At 48.2% G+C, this 23,573-nt stretch overlaps 1 protein-coding gene across 3 annotated transcripts; it reads right to left on the bottom strand.

Annotated features, from left to right (window-relative positions):
* Positions 1-456: 456 nt before the first annotated feature.
* Positions 457-23,212, bottom strand: golm2 (golgi membrane protein 2). Of its 3 annotated transcripts, XM_062524382.1 has the most exons (10): positions 21,505-23,212; positions 15,220-15,274; positions 14,306-14,408; positions 12,384-12,474; positions 11,627-11,753; positions 11,116-11,199; positions 9,938-10,357; positions 6,881-7,006; positions 3,037-3,204; positions 457-2,083 (listed from the first exon to the last, which is right to left on the bottom strand). In XM_062524382.1, the coding sequence occupies exons 1-10, from the start codon at positions 21,829-21,831 to the stop codon at positions 2,007-2,009; spliced, it is 1,578 nt and encodes a 525-aa protein (XP_062380366.1). In that variant the 5' UTR covers positions 21,832-23,212; the 3' UTR covers positions 457-2,006. The 3 variants fall into 3 exon arrangements, with proteins under 3 accessions (XP_062380366.1, XP_062380367.1, XP_062380368.1); XM_062524383.1 differs by lacking the exon at positions 3,037-3,204; XM_062524384.1 differs by lacking the exons at positions 3,037-3,204; positions 6,881-7,006.
* Positions 23,213-23,573: the final 361 nt, after the last annotated feature.

Below are 23,573 nucleotides of genomic sequence, written 5' to 3' on the forward strand. Positions count from 1 at the left end.
TTAAACCAACAATGTAATCTTTTCCAATAGTGTACTGATTTGCTAGCCTACATCATTGGTACACATTGCATAATTAGTTCAAACAGTTTCTTACATGAATGACAACTAATTGCATTTCTGAGATTTGCTGCATCTTGGACGGACGGACGCACACACACACACACACACACACACACACACACACACACACACACACACACACACACACACACACACACACACACACACACACACACACACACACACACACACACACACACACACACACACACACACACACACACACACACACACACACACACACACACACACACGATTCAAAAAGCCTGGCGTAATAATATGCAATTAAAAACGACAATATTGTCATATCCACACGATACCATGCTCTATAACAAAAACCTATGCTGCGCACATATTCACACCCAATTTAATGATTGACACGGTCAAAATGGGAAATATTTATTATTGTTTTAATGATGACGATGATGATGATGATCATTTAATATGTTTTGGGGAAGTAGACCATGTTTGCCACCGAGCAGATTTGTCAAATGTATGTCAATGAGCCTTTTTTACGGTCCTTTCACAGTGATATCGCTGGCCGTCGTAACCTAATAAGAGTCTGTGGAAAAGGTGGAGCACATAGTCTTACTCTACTAAGCTGACCATTAGAAACTACATTGCACAGCTGTTTAATTGCCTACAAACCCCCTCCCCCCATGTAGTTCAGGGCTTCATGTCTAGAAATGAATCAACTTTTACAACAGCTGAGTACATTCAGGTTGCCAACCCTCCTCTCCTTCATCTGGACCTTGATCACCTGTTCTCTGTCCCCAGCCCAGCCCAGCCCACCCTACCCCACAGTTCATTCATACGCATCTCCCATAATCTACATGACGAGGAAGAAAACTCTGAATACCTAAAAGGTGCGTTTTTGTCAAATATATACGGCCATGCTCATCTGTGCAGACTTCAGCTGCTGTTACCGCGAAAATAAAGTCTGCCCTTCAAAACTGTACTTAGGTGTGTATGTATTGCTAGTTTGACATATTCTAGTGGCTTGATGCCCAAGCCTACCATATACTTGCATGCAACAACGGTCTGGAGCGAGGCGTACACCTCAGGACACAGACCATGTGGAGGAGGAGGAGGAAGAAGCTATGGTCGTCCAGGACCATCGTTGGGTTCTTCTCCTCGTCTGTACAGTTCCTACTTAATCCTCCTTCATGGCAATCAACAATGAGGTCCCAGCAGGCACAAAGAATCAGGTAGAAGTCCTTGGAGTGCAGTTCCAGAATGTGAAAAACACTTCTATTCCAAGATTCTAAGGAACAGTAACATAGAAAAATGGAATCGCTGAATCCTCATTGTGAGCACGGTAACCGTGGAGATGTTGACAAAATGGGTTGTTCCAGGTCAGTATTCCAAAGCTCAGGTCCATGTAAGCGCTCCCTCCATCAGTTCCTCTGACATTATTTAACTGAAATTCTTCATAGAAAACGCCCCTTCACACCCATCAAGAGAAACAAAAAATAATAATAAAACAAAAACAAACTAAATCTTGTTTGTAAACATAAAAAGAACATTTCCCCATGTACATATTATTCGCATATATACACACACATTTGCACAGTACGTCATCATTACCACTTTGGGATCATACCTATTTAGGGAGATGGACAAAAAGTAAAAAGGGCAATAAGTTACTCACATTTCTGATGCCATGATCAGAGCCAACAGCAGGCCATTTCTCCTTCCATAGTTCAATAGTAAACTCTAACTCCCCCCCCCCCCCCCTCCCCCCATTCATTTTCCACCTCCTCAGAAAAAACGTCAACTTGTCCATGACCCTGGTATACTGTATGCATCAAATGTCTAAAGATGGCACCTCGAATTCATTAGATCAAAAAAAGCCGCTTGTGAATCTCGAGGCCATGTTGTCGGGGGTTTCGTTCTCTTCCGTTTCTCGAGCAGTGTGAGCTCGTAGCAGACATCCCAAGAGCCGCTTACAGGATCTCGTTGGCCTGATGGCGCTTGCCGTAGTCCACCCCTCGGTCACCAGGCAAGTCTCGATCCTCATCATCTAGGAGACAGAGAGGAGGAGGTGAGCAGAGACTCTTTCTCTCAGGATTTAAACTATGTGTGTATTGAGTATACGCGCACACACACACACACACACACACACACACACACACACATACACACACACAGTGGAATGGTGACCTGTATTGAACAGTGAACAGTTCAGTGCAGTATTTTACAGCTATGAGAGAACATCAATAGAATAAGGAAGCTGAGGATGGGAGAGGTGGCTCATGACTGGCACAGACAACAACAACAACAACAAACACAACAACACAACAACAACAAACACAACACGCTAGACATCAGTACAACACCACTAGATGGGCTGAACACGGTCCTAGGGCAAGCTGATGGCTGAGAAAGTAGCTTAAACACACACACACACACACACACAATACACTAATTGAGTTTCCTACTCTCTTGCATGCGCACAGACACCATATGAACCAATGAGCACGGTGCAGAGGATGCCCCCTGAGAGCAGGTGTGCAGAAGCTGATGGCTCACACAGCAAGCAGAGTGGAGCCCATCCACGCATGCAGCTAGCTACTCACAAGAGGGCCACTCACTGGACCCCCGGGGATATGTGGATGGAGTGGAAACCTCTACACACACACACACACACACACACGCACACACACGCACACACACGCACACAATGCCAAATGGAAAGAGAGGTTCATCCCTCCATGAGGATGCTCGGTGTGGGTAGTGTGTGTGAACGCAGAGTGCTCTACTCCGTGCAGTGCGGACAGCACCATCAGCAACAGCGGTGGCAGCAGGGGGGGGGGGGGGGGGGGGGGGACCGGAGGGAGGGTGGGGTGGGGTTGGGGTGGGACTGGGACGGACTGGAGAAAACTTGAGGCAAAAAAAAATCCCCTTGGAGAGAGACACTGCTTCTCACAGCAACCCAACCCCCCCCGCCCCCCTCCGTGGTGGTCCGGGGCTCACCTTGGACGTCTTCCTCCCCACCATCACCATCCTCCTCCTCATTGTAGGCGAGCTCGGCCTGCTTGTCGGCCTCGTACTCGCCCACGTTGCCGTCGTCCCCGTTGTAGTCCGCCAGCTTAGAGCCGTGCTGCGGATCTACGGGGGACTCGTTCTCATCAAAGAAGCGGCCTGCAGAGGCAGAGAAGGGCCCCGTCAGGATAGGAGGGACAGACAGAGAGAGAGAGAGAGAGAGAGAGAGAGAGGGAGAGAGAGAGAGAGAAATGGAGAAGGAGAGAGAGAGAGAGAAATGGAGAGAGAGAGAGAGAGAGAGAGAGAGAAATGGAGAGAGAGAGAGAGACAGGGAGGACAGACGGAGAGAGAGAGAGAGAGAGAGAAAAATGGAGAAGGAGAGAGAGAGAAATGGAGAAGGAGAGAGAGAGAGAGGACAGGGAGGACAGACAGAGAGAGAGAGAGAGAGCAAAAGGAGAGAAATGGAGAAGGAGAGAAGGAGCGGAACGGAGAGAACACGAACAGATGAGGAAGTAGCATGCAGAGAGGACGTAGGTCGAGGAAGAGGAGGAAGAGGAGGAGGAAGATGGCGAGCTGTAGAGGGTAGGAGAGGATAGAGGAGAGAACGCATGATGAAATGGAGGAGAAGAAAGACAGGAGGATAGCAGAGGAGGAAAGAGAGAGAGAGAGAGAGGGAGGGATGGGGGAGCAGGAGGAGGACGTTGGTGGATGGGAATCTTTTCTTCTCAAAAAAGGAGGAGAGAAGAGAAGGCAGAGGAGGTGCAGATGGGGTGGGGAGGTGCACGGGGGAACAGAGGTGTAGATGGGGTGGGGAGGTGCACTGGGGAGCAGAGGAGGTGTAGATGGGGTGGGGATGTGTAGATGGGGTGGGGAGGTGCACGGGGGAGCAGAGGAGGTGTAGATGGGGTGGGGAGGTGCACGGGGGAGCAGAGGAGGTGTAGATGGGGTGGGGAGGTGCACGGGGGAGCAGAGGAGGTGTAGATGGGGTGGGGAGGTGCACGGGGGAGCAGAGGAGGTGCACGGGGGAGCAGAGGAGGTGTAGATGGGGTGGGGAGGTGCACGAGACTGACTGAAAGACTAGAGGAAACACAATGGAGTGAAGATGCAGGAGGACCAGAGAGGAACACACAGCACTAGAGGAGATGAAGGAAGAGGAAGAGGGAGAGAGAGAGAGAGAGAGAGAGAGAGAGAGAGAGAGAGAGAGAGAGAGAGAGAAAATATAGAAAGGAGAGAAAAAGAAAGAAAGAAAGAAAACTGAAGATGGCAGAGGCTGATGAAGAGGTTGTGTCGTGCAAGAGGAGAGAATAAGACTACAAAGAAGGATGAGGGAGAAAAGAAGGAGGGATAAAGAGCATGGCAGGAGGAGGAAAGAAAAGGAGGGATACAGAACATCGCAGGAGGAAAAAGAAGGAGGATATAGAGCATAGCAGGAGGAGAGAAAAGAGAGGGATACAGAGTATATAGCAGGAGGAGAGAAAAGAAGGAGGGATACAGAGTGTAGCAGGATGAGGAGAAGGAAGAAGGGATGAGCAGTTGGGGGTGTCACGATCTCCATTGTAAGTCGAATATCGACCGAAATGACAACGCAATCTGGAACGTCGAGGATATATCCGCGCCCCTAAAGTCACATCCGGCAAGCATGCCAAGAGGACCAAAACACCAACACTGCCCCCTGCAGCCTGTTGCACATCAACCGAACCCCCCATACACCCCCCCGCCCGCTTCTCTGAAATCACCAGTGTGGAAACATTTTGTGGTTCAATCATGCTTCAAAAAAACACACATTAGCAGTGCAATATTAAATACACACTAACCTTGTGTGTCTTTGGAGAGTGAGTGCTCAAATAATCATTCTGTGTTTATTGTTTATGTCCATATGTTCTGTTTAGTAGCTATCGGTGGGAACTAACCAGAGTGAAGTTCATAGCATCAAAATAAAAGCCCCTCAAAATAAAGCTTGAGAATCGAATCATGACTTAAAAATCGAAAAATTTATGTGAAGCAAAGATTTGGAGATTCGTGACTCCCCTAATGCACAACATGGCAGGAGGAGGAGGAGGAGGAGGAGGAGGAGGAGGATGAAGAGGAGGTGGAGGAGGAGGAGGAATAGGAAGAAGAGCAAGAGGAAGAGGAGGTGGTGGTGGAGGAAAAGGAGGAGGTGGTGGTGGTGGTGGAGGATGATGATTAAAAGGATGAAAAACAGGAGGAAGAGGAGGAGGTGGTGGAGGATGATGATGATGATTAGGAGGAAGGAGAGCAGGAGTGAGAGGAGGAGGTGGAGGATGATGATTAAGAGGAAGGAGAGCAGGAGAAGAGGAGGAGGAGGTGGTGGTGGAGGATGATGATGATTAGGAGGAAGAAGAGCAGGAGGAAGAGGAGGTGGTGGTGGAGGATGATGATTAAAAGGATGAAAAACAGGAGGAAGAGGAAGAGGTGGTGGAGGATGATGATGATGATTAAGAGGAAGGAGAGCAGGAGGAAGAGGAGGAGGTGGTGGTGGAGGATGATGATGATTAGGAGGAAGGAGAGCAGGAGGAAGAGGAGGAGGTGGTGGTGGAGGATGATGATGATTAGGAGGAAGGAGAGCAGGAGGAAGAGCAGGGGTACAGAGAGCACAGCAGGAGGCGGAGCTAAAGCCAGGCAGCAGAGGTCATTAAGAGCTCAAGATATCAGTCTTTGATTGGAGAGCAGAGACCCCCCACCCTTAACTACACCCCTCGCCCTCACACAGACATGCCCTTTACGTGCTCCTCCATCCTTAAACGCCCTCCCCCCCACCCCCCTCCCTCTCCCCCACCCTTAACTACATCCCTCGCCCTCACACAGACATGCCTTTTACATGCTCCTCCATCCTTAAACGCCCTCCCTCTCCAGCATGGACATGCTCCCTACAACTCACACACACACTGTCAAGGACATCTGACCTCTGACCTCTCACTGGTTTACCTCAATGACCCGTTTTGAAGGTGCAGTAGTAACAGTAGTAATAGTATGCTGGACCCAAGATGCTGCGTTGAGAAGGGATGAGAGGTGTGTGTGTGTGTGTGTGTCTGTGTGTGTGTGTGTGTGTGTGTGTGTGCGCAAGAGTAACACCCAGAAACCCTTTTGTTTTTATAATTTGACTTGTGACAATTGCAGGTCCTTCACTCATACACAACTGAAGATGATCATGCTTCATAGATGCCAGATAATGAAATTAACCTGAGCCTCTGTGGTAGTGCACTGGATGCTTATCAAAGCTTTGTTCATATTCATGTTTTATCAACAAATCAGATTTCACATGCACTCAAGGCCTATAAAACCTACCTAATGACCTGACTAGTGTCTAGTCATTTTTGGGATTATTTAAGAGACTACATTACATGCAACTGAGCATCAAGCCATGATGACACAAACACACAAATGCACACGCAGTCACGCACGCAAACATACACGCGCACGCACACACACACACACACACACACACACACACACACACACACACGATGATGGTATCAGTATTTCAGGACCTGTTTGGCTCCATGGCACATCACAATGGCTCTTGTGACAGCCCACACACACACACACACACACCCTTCCCATGTGAGTGAACACTGAACAGCGGGCCAACAATCTCAAAACAAAGTCAAAACCAACCAACCAAATCAACAGTCCCACTAACGTAACGTCCATGATTAATTAGCTCACATTGCACTGTGAGACACAGAGACAGTGTGTTTGGGCCAGGAAAGCACCACTGAAGCCCTTTCCAAAACCTCATAAATGACCCCCCCACCCCCCCACCCATCCCAAGCCCCTCGACCCCCCCCCACTGCGCGGGCATGCGGGCACTCACTCTGGCGGTGGCGTGGGGGCTCGGCGGGCGCGGGGTCCCTGGCGCGGCGCGGCTCCATGGGGTTGGGCAGCACCTGGGCAGGGTTGGCCTTCGCCTCCAGCATCTTCCCATGCGCTACGTCAGGAGCTGAGACACACACACACACACACACACACACACACACACACACACACACACACACACACACACACACACACACACACACACACAACACACAACACCATCACACCTCTAACACTAGGCTCATTATTCGTCTTATTTTTTTCCCATTTAATTTTCTTCTTATTTTTATAATTATTATCATCATCATTATTATTGTTATTATTAATATTCAAATCAACATTTGTTGTATTGAAATTGTGTACATGCTTTGACAATACAAGCATTCGTCATGTCAATAAAGCTTTTGAAATTGAATTTGAATTTGAGAGAGAGAGAGAGGAATAGATAGACAGATATATAAATAAAGGCAGAGAGATGGGAGAGAGAGAGAGAGAGAGAGAGAGAGAGAGAGAGAGAGAGAGAGAGAGAGAGAGAGAGAGAGAGAGAGAGAGAGAGGCATACTGTAGATAGATAGACAGATATTAAATAAAGGGAGAGAGATGGAGAGAGGGGGGCACATCTTATCAAACAGGGCACTCGCAGTGTACACACTCAATCCAAGACAAACAAGTATAAATATTCGTGTTGATTGCACATTGAGGCTGATGAGTCAAAGCTGACTTAATTAAATTCAGTAGGCTGAATCTTCCTCTCTCCTCTTTCAAAAACCACACCACTATCTCAAAAGGACCATCTCAGATATCTTCAACTGCACATTTCACAGAGAACACATTTCACATGTACAACAGAAGAAGGACTGATAGAAAAGAACACATTTCACATTTACAACAGAAGAAGGACTGATAGAAAAGAACACATTTCACATTTACAACAGAAGAAGGACTGATAGAAAAGAACGCAGAGGGAAGGAAAACTCCCCGGCAGCCTGTTCATGCCATTTGGGAGAAAATGATTAATCACCGAGAGAACGTAAGAACACAGAGCCAGCTACCGAGGACAGAGGGAGGGAGGGAGGGAGGGAGGGATGGAACAGAGGGGGGGGGGGGGGGGGGGGGAGAACAAGAGAGGGTAAAAAGAATAAATAAAAAGATGAAGCGAGTCAGATGGGACGGAAGAGTAGAGAGCGGAGAGAGGATGGGGTGTTGAGAGAAGGATAGAGAAAAGAGAAGGGCCAGGAATGGAAAAAAGAAAGGAGGAGTAAAAGGAAGAAAGAACAATGAAGGAAAAAATTTAAAAAGCCACTAAATGCTTCTCCTCCTGCTGCAGCCTATGGCAAGCGAGTTTAACATTTCATGGATAAATATGACTATCCAGAATGAACATTACCAATATAAACATCTTCATTTTGACATACATGTACACATGTTGGGCTGATTGCCAAATCCAATACGCATACATCTTTTATTTCCTTTTAAGCAACACAACCCTTTTACCCAAAACAAATACTTCAAACTCATGTTGATGCTTCAATAACCATAGGGTCATTGGGAATACCTGAAATGCAGATGCTGACTGGGAATAATTTAACTAGGGACTGTAAAGGCCAGTTCAAACGGAAGATTTGCGACGGTCTGAGACGGTTGCGGAGAGCAGTTGCGGCGGTGTGAATCAAAAGTTGCAAGCCGTTGCAAGCAGTTTCAAGCCGTCGCTAAACATTCAACACGTCAAATCTTATTTGCAGAGTTTTAGAACACTTTTGCTCAGAGCTATTGTGACATTGGCTGAAAACTTCTATCTTGCCCTCACGCCTAGACTGTTATGGTAACATTGTTGCCGTTTTAATGTCGTTGCAGTGGTCTGAACGCCCCAGTTTTAGAACACATTGTTGCAGAAAGTTGCTGGTTTTTAGAATGTTGCAGCTCGTCTCGTCGCGGATCATGTGTTTGAACTGGCTTAACACATACTCAGACTAGCTCTCACATGTTAAAAAGGCTTGCCATATCGGTCTGCATTTGCTCCATGAGTGTTGGGAGGTGGAGAAGTAAAGAAGCGTTTAGAAATGGAAAGACAGGCTACTGCCGAGGAGACGCCAAAGACAGCAATGTTCTTACCACACACACACACACACACACACAGTCACACACACACACTAACTCCCCTCCGTGTACAGAAATATAACCCCTACACACTCAACCTTGCTCAGCAGCACGAAGCAGCTCAAGGTCAGATATCGACACACGACCATCAGAGCAAAAGCAGGCCTATTTCCTGACGCAGGTGTGCTGCAGAGAGGTTACCTGGCCTGTGGTGTTGAGTTGAAGTGATCGTGTGACCACCTGCTTTTGTTCTGATCCACATCTGGACCATGAGTGCTCTTACGACACAGAGATCTGGAGCCTGTGCTCTTATGACACAGAGATCTGGAGCTTGTGTGGTGTTATACTGCAGCACAGAGATCTGGAGCCTGTGTGCTCTAATATGGCACAGAGATCTGGAGCCTGTGTGGTGTTCTACTGTAGCACAGAGATCTGGAGCCTGTGTGCTGTTCTACTGTAGCACAGAGATCTAAAGCCTGAGTGCTCCCATCTAACAGGCTCCTCAGTGGAGTCAGAGGCAAATGCATACCAGACGACTAGATCTACATGTAGCTGCTTCAGTGCCTGCATTTCAGCTGAAATAGGCCTGTAGAGTGATGCTAGAGTTGGCACAGCCATCAGATGGAATCCCCTGTGATTGCACAGTGCAGTACAGGGCTACATCACTGCTGGCTACCAACAGCACAAGCAATTACACACTGATTAAGGTCATCAGTCCATCTGACTAGACAGAAGTGTGTGTGTGTGTGTATGCATGTGCTTGTGTGTGTGTGTGTGTGTGTGTGTGCGTGCGTGTGCTTGTGTGTACATGTGTGTGTGTGTGTGTGTGTGTGTGTGTGTGTGTGTGCGCGAGTGCTTCTGTGTAGGTGTGTGTGTGTGAACGTACATGTCTGTGAGTGTGTGTGTGCTTGTGTGTGCTTGTGTGTGTATGTGTGTGTGTGTGTGTGTGTGCGGTCACCTCTGAGCTGTCTCCTCTGCTCCCCCAGCTCGTCGGCCTGCACCCTGACTTTGTTGTCCTCGTCGAACAGTATGGGTCGGTCCCCCTGCGCCAGAATGGGTCGGTCCCCCTGCGCCAGAATGGGTCGGTCCCCCTGCGCCAGAATGGGTCGGTCCCCTTGGGCTAGAATGGGCCGCTCCGCCTGGGCTTGTGGCGCCAGCTGCTGCTGCTGCATCAGGACCCCGCGTGCCTCCATGCCCACAGGTCCGTCCCGGGGCAGCTCGGGCCGGTCCAGAGAGATGCCCACGCCGGCACCCTCCACCACCCCGGCGCCCGCACCAGCACCAGCCCCAGCACCGGGCATCGGCCCAGGGCCCGCTCCGGCCCCCATGCCCCCCCGGTCCTCCGCCTGCTTCTGGGTGATGGCCGGCTTCTTCAGGCCTGAGGGAGGAGGAGGAGGAGGAGGAGGAGGTGGAGGAGGAAGAGGAGGAGGTGGAGGAGGAAGAGGAAGAGGAGGAGGAAGAGGAGGAGTTAGCTGCTGAAATGTGACTGATGGAGGACACCGTGCTGCGCTTCAACACTACTGTTATTGCCATCACTAGCGTACTTTACTTTACACTACACGTGATGCTGTTGTCATGTTTATTGTTATTGTTGTGAGTGGTTTTGTTTACCAATAACCAGTATGTTAATCAGCTGCCTGTACTTTACACTACACATGATGCTGTTGTCATGTTTGTTGTTATTGTCGAGTGGCTTTGTTTACTAATAATCAATATATTAATCAGCTGGCAGTACTTTACAATTTACACTACACTTAATGCTGTTGCAATGTTTGCTGTTATTGATTATTGGTAAACAAAGCCACTCACAACAATAAGTTAATCAGCTGGCTTTACTGTACTACACGTGATGCTGTTGTCATGTTTGTTGTTATTGTTTACCAATAATCAATATATTAATCAGTCTTATATCTGCAACCACTAAGCTGAGTAATGTTCTCACCTTGGATCATATCAAGGTGATCATATCTTAAGTTTGATTAATAATTTCCTCAGCTCTCTACAGTAACACTCCTCTGTGTGTGTGTGTTTAAGAGAGAGAGAGAGAGAGAGTTTGTGTTTCTGTGTGTGTGTGTGTGTGTGTGTGTGTGTGTGTGTGTGTGTGTGTGTGTGTGTGTAAGAAACACGAGCCCTCACCAAACTGCACTTCTTCCATTTTGCCCACTTCGCTGTCCTCGATGCCAGGCATGCCCGCATCGCTGCCAAGCTTGCCCATCTCATCTGTGCCAGCGCAGATGGCAGACAGACAGACAGACAGACAGACAGAGAGACAGACAGACAGACAGACAGAGAGACAGACAGGGTTAACGTGGCATGTCCCCTCCACTGCACCCAGGACGGAGAGGAAGCCTAAACAGAGGCAGATATCGATGTCTGTTTTTTTATTTTAGATGTCAGGCTTTGGATGTTCCTTTTTCAGTGGCGCTATTCAACGGAGAGCAAGCAACAGAACCATTGGAACACAAGGGAAAGGGCTCAGCCAAGCTCTTCAGTGTGTGTGTGTGTGTGTGTGTGTGTGTGAGAGAGAGAGATTGAGTGTGAGCGTGAGTGTGAACGTTTGAGTGTGTGTGAGAGAGAGTTTGAGTCTGTGTGTGTGTGTGTGTGTGTGTGTGTGTGTGTGTGTGTGTGTGTGTTGATCTCCAGGTACCTTTGAGGTCTGCGGCGTCCTTCTGCTTGGTGGCCTGTGTGTGGCGCTCTCCTCCCGCCTGTCCTTCCGTACCCCCCTCTGCTGCCCCCACACCTGCTACCACCGCCGCCCGCTGGCTCTCCAGCGACTACACACACAGAGAGAGAGAGAGAGAGAGAGAGAGAGAGAGAGAGAGAGAGAGAGAGAGAGAGAGAGAGAGAGAGAGAGAGAGAGAGAGAGAGAGAGAGAGAGAGAGACAGACAGACAGACAGACAGACAGACAGACAGACAGACAGACAGACAGAGAGATTCAGACACTCAGATAGAACAGAGACAGACATTATAATAATGAACATTAACATGATTACAACTGTTGGGTCCTGTTGCTGAGAGAAACACATTTTCAATCCTCTATAGTTCTTGTACAGATTTGACCATAAAGATGACTTGAGAAGGAGAGAGAGAGAGAGAGAGAGAGAGAGAGAGAGAGAGAGGAAGTGATTGAGAGAGAAGGGGGAAGTTTCAAACTGAAGTGTGTTTGTGTGTGTGTGTGTGTGTGTGTGTGTGTGTGTGTGTGCATGTGTGTGCATGTGTGTGTGTGTGTGTGTGTGTGTGCGCGTGTGTGTGTGTGTGTGTGTGTGTGTGTGTGTGTGTGTGTGTGTGTGTGTGTGTGTGTGTGTGTGTGTGTGTGTGTGTGTGTGTGTGTGTGTGTGTGTGTGTGTGTGTGTGTGTGTGTGTGTGTGTGTGTGTGTGTGTGTGTGTGTGTGTGTGTGTGTACCTTTCTCAGCTCTGCTGCCTGCACCTCCAGGGCTCGCTTGGCCTCTTCATACTCCTCCTTCAGCTGGGCAATCTGCCGGCCACACTGCAGGCTACAAGACACACACACACACACACACACAGATATTACCTTTACTGGTACAGCTAACACAGCAAGGTAGAGGATACACACACACACACAGAGAGATATTACCTTTACTGGTACAGCTAACACAGCAAGGTAGAGGACACACACACACACACACACACAGATATTACCTTTACTGGTACAGCTAACACAGCAAGGTAAAGGACACATACACACGCAGGGGATAACCTTACTTGAACATCCAGTTTGACAATGATACACACACACACACACACACACACACACACACACACACACACACACACACACACACACACACACACACACACACACACACACACACACACACACACACACACACACACACACACACACACACACACACACACACACACACACACACACACACACACACACAGGCTACCCTCACACACAAGGTTTGATGAGGACACACACAGGGCAGCAGTGTGATGGTAGCAAGGTTATCATTGTAGGGTAGCGGCCACACACACACACACACACACACACACACAGGGCAGCAGTGTGATGGTAGCAAGGTTATCACTGTATGGTAGCAGCCACACACCGTGGCAGAGTAGCACAGTCAGCAACACTGCAGAGTCTCGGACACATAAGGGCACGAAAACCCAGCAATGCGATCCACACACACACACACACACACACTATACACACACACACAGTTGGAGTTTGACATACTGACTCCAGTGCCCAAACTAAAAGAGCCATCACTGCTGCAGTGTTGTCAGTGACGTGATCACTTACTGTGAGCCTCAGTAGGTCATCAGGCTCTGACGACAAGGTCACACATCCTGATAGTAATGTATTCAATACTTGCACTCATACTGCAATTCCATCTTAAAGAGGAAAGCTGGTGGCAGAAACACAGGTGGACATTGTGGTGCTGGAGACCAGCAGACAAACCCCCTCATACACACACACAGCAGCAGACAAAACCTCCTCACACACACACACAGCAGCAGGCAAAACCCCCTTCACACACACACACACAGCAGGCACGCTGCTGAGCTAGACTGCAGTGTAGCGCCGTCAGGCCCCGTCCAGGCAGCCGTGTAACACACAGCAGCTTTAAGTGGCACGGATCTCAATATGCCTGTCGTCCATCTCCCACCACTGGTCGTCCATCTCCCACCACTGGGCCCCACCACTTTAGACGGGCGACTCTTTAGGCCTTCAGACCGGACGACTCTTTAGACGGGACGACTCTTTAGACGGGACGACTCTTTAGACGGGACGACTCTTTAGACGGGACGACTCTTTAGACGGGCGACTCTTTAGGCCTTTAGACGGGACGACTCTTTAGACGGGACGACTCTTTAGACGGGCGACTCTTTAGCCCTTCAGACGGGACGACTCTTTAGGCCTTTAGACGGGACGACTCTTTAGCCCTTCAGACGGGACGACTCTTTAGGCCTTTAGACGGGACGACTCTTTAGCCCTTCAGACGGGACGACTCTTTAGGCCTTTAGACGGGACGACTCTTTAGACGGGACGACTCTTTAGACGGGCGACTCTTTAGCCCTTCAGACGGGACGACTCTTTAGCCCTTCAGACGGGACGACTCTTTAGCCCTTCAGACGACAGCAGCTTGGCGGGCAGGTGCTGTGCTGACTCCTCTTACTGTAGCTGCCAGTCAGGGCCACTTAGACCCCGTTCACACGACGCCACTTAGAACCGTCAGGCTGAGTAAAACGTGCAGCTCAACCTGGCTCTGACTGCAGGCATTCCGTCTCCACGACAACACAGCACAGACAGACAGACAGACAGACAGACAGCGCATCCTGACGGGTTCTCACCTCTCGTACTCCAGCTTCCTCTCCAGGGTGGTGCTGTTCTTCTTCACCTCTCGCAGCTGATCCTCCTGCTTCAGGAACTCCTGACGGAGCTCCTTCAGCTGCTCTGTACACACACACACACACACACACACACACACACACACACACACACACACACACACACACACACACACACACACACACACACACACACACACACACACACACACACACACACACACACACACACACACACACACACACACACACACACACACACACACACACACACACACACACACACACACACGTAAATGTTATGCTTCTCAGTAGACACTTGAAAAGCATGAAAAACACATGCATACACAAAATATACACACAAATGCACACACACACACACACTCACCATAAGAATAACAAAAGGACATAACACAACACACACACACACACACACACTGTACATACAGTAGGTATGCAGTGCATGCATGTGTGTGTGTCAATGCACAACCTCAACAAAACAACCACCCCCTCTATATTCCCCCCGTAACACACTTCAGCTCATTTCTGACTAGTCAATACTACGTACAGTAGGTTAGAAAGACCAGAGCAGACCAGTGACCCAATCACTTGCCATTAAGGTCAACATCAACATCAGTAGAACTATGTGAAGTGTTCTCTAATCAGTCAAAAGTACATACTGCATTTATTCTTAAACTTAGCCTTATTCTACTGCCCTCCATTCTATTATTACTGTTCTGTTGGTAATTCTTTTATGTTTTATTTGTTTGAGTGTTGCACTTTGAGAGTAAAAATGAACCAGTCGAGTTCCTGGTTTGTTTACGCAAACCTGGCCAATAAAGCTGGTTCTGATGCCGATTCCTTCAGCCAATGAGAAAGTGAAATATCGCCCTCTGCTGGCGGCACTGCAGGCTTACCTTTCACCCGCTGGATCTCCGCGCTTTGGGTAGTGACATCATTCTGGAGCTTCATCTAGAGGGGAGGGACAAAAAAAAAAACGGTTAGCTTATCTATACAGTCAACTTTCAACTCACAAACATTTTTCATCTGTGTGGAGATTTTATCTGTTTGTTTTACAAACAGTTTATATCTGGAGACGTGAAGTCCAATCTAAACCTGCTTGTTTATCTCATGGGAGGCGCTACTAGTCCCTCCATCCCAGCAGGTAGGACTGCGTAGAGGCCTCAATACTTCATAACATGCCTTTGGAGGGCCCAGTAATGTCAGCCTCCCATAGGAGCTCAGTCTGCCCGCTGCAGCATGGACTGGCCAACCGTGTGTGTGTGTGTGTGTGTGTGTCACATCAGAGGCCTGTATGAAATTTGCTGTGCTCTCACACACTCTCACAACTCTGGACGCTTGAGTGGAATCCCAACACACTGCCCAGCGGTCCCATTAGGACACACTGAGCACTGGTCCCATTAGGACACACTGGTCCCATTAGGACACACACTGAGCACTGGTCCCATTAGGACACACTGAGCACTGGTCCCATTAGGACACACTGGTCCCATTAGGACACACACTGAGCACTGGTCCCATTAGGACACACTGAGCACTGGTCCCATTAGGACACACACTGAGCACTGGTCCCATTAGGACACACTGAGCACTGGTCCCATTAGGACACACTGGTCCCATTAGGACACACACTGAGCACTGGTCCCATTAGGACACACTGAGCACTGGTCCCATTAGGACACACTGAGCACTGGTCCCATTAGGACACACACTGAGCACTGGTCCCATTAGGACACCACACACTGAGCACTGGTCCCATTAGGACACACTGAGCACTGGTCCCATTAGGACACACACAGAGCACTGGTCCCATTAGGACACACAGCACTGGTCCCATTAGGACACACACTGAGCACCGGTCCCATTAGGACACACACTGAGCACTGGTCCCATTAGGACACACACTGAGCACTGAGCCGTATTGACTTTCTAGTCACACTGACCACGTTTCCCTCGCTCGGCCTTTTGTCTTGCACTCTCTCTCTTTCTCTCACTCCCCCTCTCCTTTTCTTTTCTCTTGCACTCTCTCTCTTTCAATTATTCCTTCACTCAAGTCCTCTCTTGCTCTTACTCTTTCTCTCTCGCTCTCTCTCTCTCTCTCTCACAAACACACACACACACACACACACACACACCTCTGCCAAGGCACTGAACTGCACTGCAACTTGTATTCATTGAGACACAAAGGGCAAATCTACTGTGCAGTACTGGCTGTGCTGGAGGAGGGTGGAGAGGACGGAACAGCAAACGCGCGCACACACACACACACACACACACACACACACACACACACAGCACTGGGTCTGATGGAGGTAAACGTGCACACACACAGCACTGGGTCTGATGGAGCTAAGCGCGCACGCACGCGCGCACACCTTGAATTTCCCCTCTGGGATCAATAAAGTATCTATCTATCTATCTACACAGCAGTGTGTGTGTGTGTGTGTGTGTGTGTGTGTGTGTGTGTGTGTGTGTGTGTGTGTGTGTCTCTCTCTCTCTCTCTTCAAAAGCTGGAGCTCTTGTTTCCTTCCCTTATTGTCTTCATAGTGTGGCTCTACTCCAAAGTCCACACACACACACAACCTTGGGCTTCCACAAGTAGTCACGATGCCCATATTACCTGGCTGGCCTTGGGTCTTAAAACAGCTCTCTCCACTGCTCTTTTTATAGGCCCAGCTACAACAATGCAGCACACCTTCACCAAGGCACTAACACACACACACACACACACACACACACACACACACACACACACACACACACACACACACACACACACACACACACACACACACACACACACACACACACACACACACACACACACACACAGCACCATCACAGTCTGTAACAGCAGCTCACCTCTACTGACACACATCTAGCAGAGGACAACACCAGCACAGACTGCACACTCACTCACACACACAGAGATAAACACACACAACCAACGCACACTGCAACATCTAGCAGAGGACAACTCCAGCACAGACTGCACACAGACTGCATACAGACTGCACACAGACACTGCACACACACTGCACACACACTGCACACACACGCACACGAGGACATCTCCAGCACAGACAACTGCAGCAACCAGACTGCAGCAAGCAGTGGCGAGGAGACCGCATACGGACACTCTAGTACCTGGATACCCTCTCAAAGTATAAACACACACACAAAATATAATAATAACCTACAAAATACACACATCATAGCCTCTATGATAGTGTGAAAGAGGGTGTATGAACCATTGTGTGTGTGTGTGTGTGTGTGTGTGTGTGTGTGTGTTCCTCAATGCCTACAAGAAGAACAGAGAGAAGCAACAAACATGATCATGAAACAACACACACACGCACACACACACTCACACCAAAAATCCTCAAGGGGAGTCGGAGACACAGCTGGCTCCTCAATAGCAGAGAGAGAAGGAAGGACTATTAGATTGCAGATCAAAACATCTGAAGCACACACACACACACACACACACATCATGAAGAAATCTGGATCAGACCATTCCAACACTGTGTAGGGGTGGGCCAGGTAGACGCAAAGCTAAATCACTTGACTACTGAGTCACTACCACCTCAGATCCCCCTACACCACAGCTATCTGCTAGTGCTTCACATCACTCAAGTGAGACTGGGGCAGCACAGCCAAAGATACAGACCCATATCCAAGGAGACAAAAACACTAAACTAAACACACACACACATCCAAGGAGAGACATCGGTGTGGCCAAAATATGATATCACAAGAGACAAAACACTAACCTACACACACACACTCACACACCATCGACAAGAAACAAAACAAGGCCCTCAGAATGGCATTAAAGCATGCCATTAAGTAGAGGACAATCTGTAGACTGTAAACAAACACACACACACACAGAAGACCGGAATATACAGAAAGAGAAGAAGAAAGAGTGAGAGAGAGCAGCATGTGATGACTGAAAGCACTTGTGTCAGAGAGAGAGAGAGAGAGAGAGAGAGAGAGAGAGAGACACAGACACAGAGAGAGAGACACAGAGAGAGAGAGAGAGAAATGATGAAAGGGAATGAGGTACAGTAGACAAGGTGAAGGGAAGAGGAGAAGAGACGACACACTGAAGATGAGGCAAAACTAATTTTCATTGGAGAGAGAGAGAGAGAGAGAGAAAGAGAGAAAGAGAGAGAGAGGTGAGCCCCTCTGGCATTGCAGAGACCAGAGAGGCTAACGCCGCTGCTCTTTACACACACTCTCTCAAAAGGACAACCCGCTGCTGACAGGAGACACACACACACACACGCTCTCAGCCAGCATACACACTTCAACACAACACGACCCCTGCAGCTCGCAGACATCTGATATCACACAGCAGAGCCTCCACTGGAGACACACACACACACACAGACCCCCCCACACACACACATATACACACTTGAGATGCCTGTGAGGATTCAGACAGTTCTCTGTTAAGGTTTTGAGGAGGCCCAGACTGACGACTGACAGCATTTCTAGTCATGGGGCTGTTTTAATCTCTTAAGTAGGACAACCTGATCACAGTGAACTTGGAGCCACATTGTCTACTGTGGAGGGGTTAACAGCAATGACAAAGCCGCAGAGCAGAAGAGAGGAAGATAAAAAGAGAAAGAAAGACAGAAACACTACTAAAGCACTTTTCCTCTGTCACACACATGCTACTTGTTTATCCAGGACTGGCTCTGCAACGATGTCCACAGACAAGGGAGAGTATGTTGCATGATTTTATGAAAGTATGATGTATTGCAACATTGAAGGAAGTCAAATTTGTGTTTTCTTATGTCTCATTCCATCGAACGACAGGTCCGCTAGCCGATCTGGTAACCCTACATAGTGCGGTTATAGCCGACAGAGGGCCTGGAAGCGAATGCAGAAGTGCCGTTCATCCTGTTACGGGTTGATGAACCGCTGAAGTGATTTTGGAAACATTATCTAAAAGGTACAAAAAACTCTTTAGTGTTGCTTTAACAAGCAAAACAAAAAGGAGAGAGTGAAGGAGAGGACAGAGAGAGAGACTTTGTGTGTGTGTGTGTGTGTGTGTGTGTGTGTGTGTGTGTGTGTGTGTGTGTGTCTTTGACCGTGTGTGTCTGAGTTTCATACAGGCTGTTCCTTTGTGCCGTGTTCAGAATTGTCTTCCTGGATTCTCTCGTTGAACACACAGGAGGCAAAAGAACACCATCTGACATCATCTGACACCCACTCAGCTACTAGTCTACCACTTCCTCTGTGTGTGTGAAGCAACAACACAAATTTGACCCCCTGGGCATATTTGACTTTCACCCATTATGGTAAGTCCTCCTCACATTGTGAGCTCCATAATCACTCTTGATTGGCCCAAAGACAGCACAGAGCAATCAATCATGTTACAGGGCGGGCCATTAGCACAGGAGCCCTTCTTGTCTCGCTGGTGACGCGCGCCCATAGTGAAGGTGCACCACTGCTGCAGGTCATGGCACGGCTGCTAACATTCGCCTACCTGTGTGCCACCACACAAGCAGTAAACACAACACAGCACAGTCAGTCATACACAGACACACTCACCTCGGAATGCTAAAGAGGAGGACTGAACCTTTAAGAAAGACGAGGGGGTAATTATCTGTGCCCCAATGAGCTCCACACACACGCACACACAGCACACAATAAGAGTCTATAGGGGGAACAGCTGGTCCTCGAAAAGCCTGAAAGCAAACAAGTGCCCTTCTACACACACACACACACACACACACACACACACACACACACACACACACACACACACACACACACACACACACACACACACACACACACACACACACACACACACACACACACACACACACACACACACACACACACACACACACACACACACACACACACACACACACACACACACACACACACACACACACACACACACACACACACACACACACACACGCCATGGGCCAGCCCTCCCATGCTATGTGATCCATACGAGGGCCCCAGTGAGTAGAGTGGACAGGGGAAGATGGGTGGGGCAACAAGGGGTGCTACTGTAGGAGGAAGGGATGAAGAGGGAGAGATGAGAAGAACAAAAAGAACAAGATACAGAAAGAAAGAAAGAAAGAAAAACAGAGAGAGACATATTTTGGGACGTGGCAGTTAGCTTAAAGTTGGCTGGCAGTCTCACAGCCTGAAAACCTGTGTGTGTGTGTGTGATATTCATTCAATATGAGGGAAAGGTAATAAGAGGTGTGTGTGTGTATGTATGTGTGTGTGTGTGTGTGTGTGTGTAAGAGAAAGAGAGGGAGAGAGAAAGAGAGCAAAGAGGGCAAGCAGCAAGTGACAACAGCCCAGATTGGCAGCCAAGGCCTTGTTAGCAGGGATTGGGACGGACTCCCTATTCAGCCTAGCTAGCTCTGTTAGCAGGGATTGGGACGGACTCCCTGTTCAGCCTAGCTAGCTCTGTTAGCAGGGATTGGGACGGACTCCCTGTTCAGCCTAGCTAGCTCTGTTAGGCTCAACCCCTTAACTGCTTTATTAGAAATCCAATGGGGTCCTCAAGCTGGTGATTAAGCCCTGAGAGAAAGAAAGCCAATCTTCCAACCACACACACCCTCCATCTCCCCCTCTCACACAAACACACACACACAACCCGATAAAAAAAAAAAAAAAAAAAGCTAAATCTTAGACACATGTAGACACTGTTGGGTAGACAAACCAGTACTGTGGCTCCTTCACTATGGCAACCCATTTTTATAATACTTCTGGGTGGAGAGACATTACAGTTTGCTTTGGTGTGCCCAGCAGGACCAGGATACAGTGGAAATGTTTGCCTGTGCCAGAGAGCAAACTCCTTATGCAACTAAAGAGGCTTTTTTTTCTTTCTTTCTTTTTTTTTAAGCCTTCCCGGTAACTAGCCTTTGTTGACAGGAACTACAAAGGGGATCTGGTATCTGACAATAGAGTTTGCTCTCAAATAAGACAGAGTTCCGTGCCAAAAGAATTTGGTAAATCATTCATTGTCAGAAAAACTGCCAGAGGGTCAGCGTAAATAACTGAATATTGAATATAGATAGGGGGGGTTATACTTAACGAGGAAATCATGGAAGTACACCGTGAGGAACCTTGCCAAAGTGTTGATCAAAGTTCCATCATACAGACACAGGTGCATTCTGATCATGAGGACTCACCTTATCATCGGTGCACTTTTTGATCAGGGCTTCCCGAGCCTGGAGTTTGCCCTCCATCACGTTGAAGTCCCCATCTTTCTGCTCGATCTGCTTCCTGTGCGTATCCACCTGCACCATCAGCTCCGAGTTCCGCTTCTCCAGGCGGCTGCGCGCCGCGTCCGTCCGCTTCACCTGCGTCTGTACCTCGGCCAGCTCGTCCAGCAGACGCCCGTGTTTGTTGGACACGCTCCAGTAGTTGAAAGATAGGATGGCGATAACCACCATCAAGGCGATAAAGATGAAGGACGGCAGACGGCCTCCTCTGCGATTTGCACTGAACCCTACCATCTTCAGACCGTTAGTCTGCTTTGTTTTCAATAAATAAATAGCTTCCCTTTATTAGTAGGAAATACGACGCTACTTCGCATACACGAACCGTGTATTGACCGCCAGGCTGGCCGGTTGACGTTAGCTAGCAAGCAAGCTAGGCTATCAGACTACCAATCTTAATTATAAGGCATAGTCCACGTCCAGCATTTAGCCAACGGAATAAGTCTCGTTTGAGGAAGACGACAAACATCAGTTTCCTTAAACTTGTAGTAGGTACTATTACCTAATTCGTATGTTTCTTACCAAGCTAGCTATCATCCACACAAACCCAACACTTCTGCCTGAAAGGCTTCACAGCAGCAGCGACGTGGCCTGTGTGAGCCACACAAAGCAGACGTTAGCTTGTACTTGAGCGGACCTACCTTGGACAGCACAGCCTAAAATGTTAGCTACTTCAAATTCCCATTACAAATTAACATCCCGGTTTAAATCCCAGCATAAATACGACACGCTTGGTTGTAAAACACCTTTGCAAACAAACTTAACTGCAGGTTATCTGCCAGACCAGCGTTCCTCAAGTCCTCTGGGTGGCCGATTAATGCACCACGTCACATCAGTAAACAGGAATATGCATTCAATCAATTGTTTTTCAATCATTCATAGCTCGCTTGCTATCAGTTACAGCTAAACTGACCAGATATGTGTCACGGCACAATACTTTACTGCAGGCAACGATTATATACTTGGCTAGCTTCTTATATTCGACCACATACTGCCTTTCACATTGAAAGACTGTGGTGTGCAGCTTGCTAGCACAGCATGGCTGCACTGTCAAGCAAGCCTCGAAGCATTGAAGCTTCTCGCTGATGGTTCCAAGCTGACCAACGTTTCGTCCGCTTCACAGCGGCTTGTCTTCCACCAACAGTTGCCAGGGTAAAGCCAGAAACACTAAAAAGCTGGCTAGCTACAGATTGCTAACTTGCTATTGTCAACAGATCCGTAAACCAGCTTACCCAGGCTGACTTTGGTTGGAGGAAAATAATGGCAGTGAAATCAAAACTTGTTCTATTCTGCGGTTTTAACAAAACCAAAACACCCCTGACCCTAACAAATGTCAAAAGATTTGCATGCAGATATGACAGCTAGGTCGAATGCTAGCGTACTTCCTTATGTGTGATCTGCATCTAGCATTCTACAGACTGCTAACCTGACAGACAATTTACATAGCAAGCTATCATAGCAAGCTAAGTATCACATCGCACGACAACGTCTGCACAAGTAGTACAAAATGTCTATCAAAATCGAATAACAGATTATGCATACCGAATCAATAACGGCAACAAACCAATCAAGCTGCTACGTTATACTTCTTCCGATATCCACGTCTAGATGGAGGCAGAAAATCTTATTCGGAAGCGTTCCTCTGCATGTAAGGTGTCAGGGAAATTAGAATTGACAGTTACAATGTCCAATCCCACCAATACAAGTTGTGACTTGCTTCAAGGTTAAACATGATTGGCTTATCTTATAATAGGGTGGGCGGGCATTAGTTTGCTAGAATGAACCGAAAACTCAGAAGGATGGTCGCGTGAACAAAATTGTAGATGTGGCTCTCAAAGTTCCGCGTTCGTTGCAGACATAGCCTATCAGAATATTAACCTACCTTCTTGATTGTTTGATGAGAAAAACTTGACGAGAAAACACCGTGTGTGTTTGTGGTGGGTGGGTAGGGAGAGGGGAGTCTAACGTGATTTCTGTGG

Source organism: Sardina pilchardus, chromosome 21 (assembly GCF_963854185.1).
Source record: "Sardina pilchardus chromosome 21, fSarPil1.1, whole genome shotgun sequence".
Taxonomy (NCBI): Eukaryota; Metazoa; Chordata; class Actinopteri; order Clupeiformes; family Clupeidae; genus Sardina; species Sardina pilchardus.

Excerpts from the sequence above, each read along its gene's own strand:
- golm2 (XM_062524382.1), bottom strand. The coding sequence starts at position 21,831 with ATGGTAGGGTTCAGTGCAAATCGCAGAGGAGGCCGTCTGCCGTCCTTC. Across the intron at positions 15,275-21,504 it reads AAAAGTGCACCGATGATAAG|ATGAAGCTCCAGAATGATGT; the intron begins GTGAGTCCTCAT and ends CCTCCCCTCTAG. Across the intron at positions 10,358-11,115 it reads AATGGAAGAAGTGCAGTTTG|GCCTGAAGAAGCCGGCCATC; the intron begins GTGAGGGCTCGT and ends CTCCTCCCTCAG.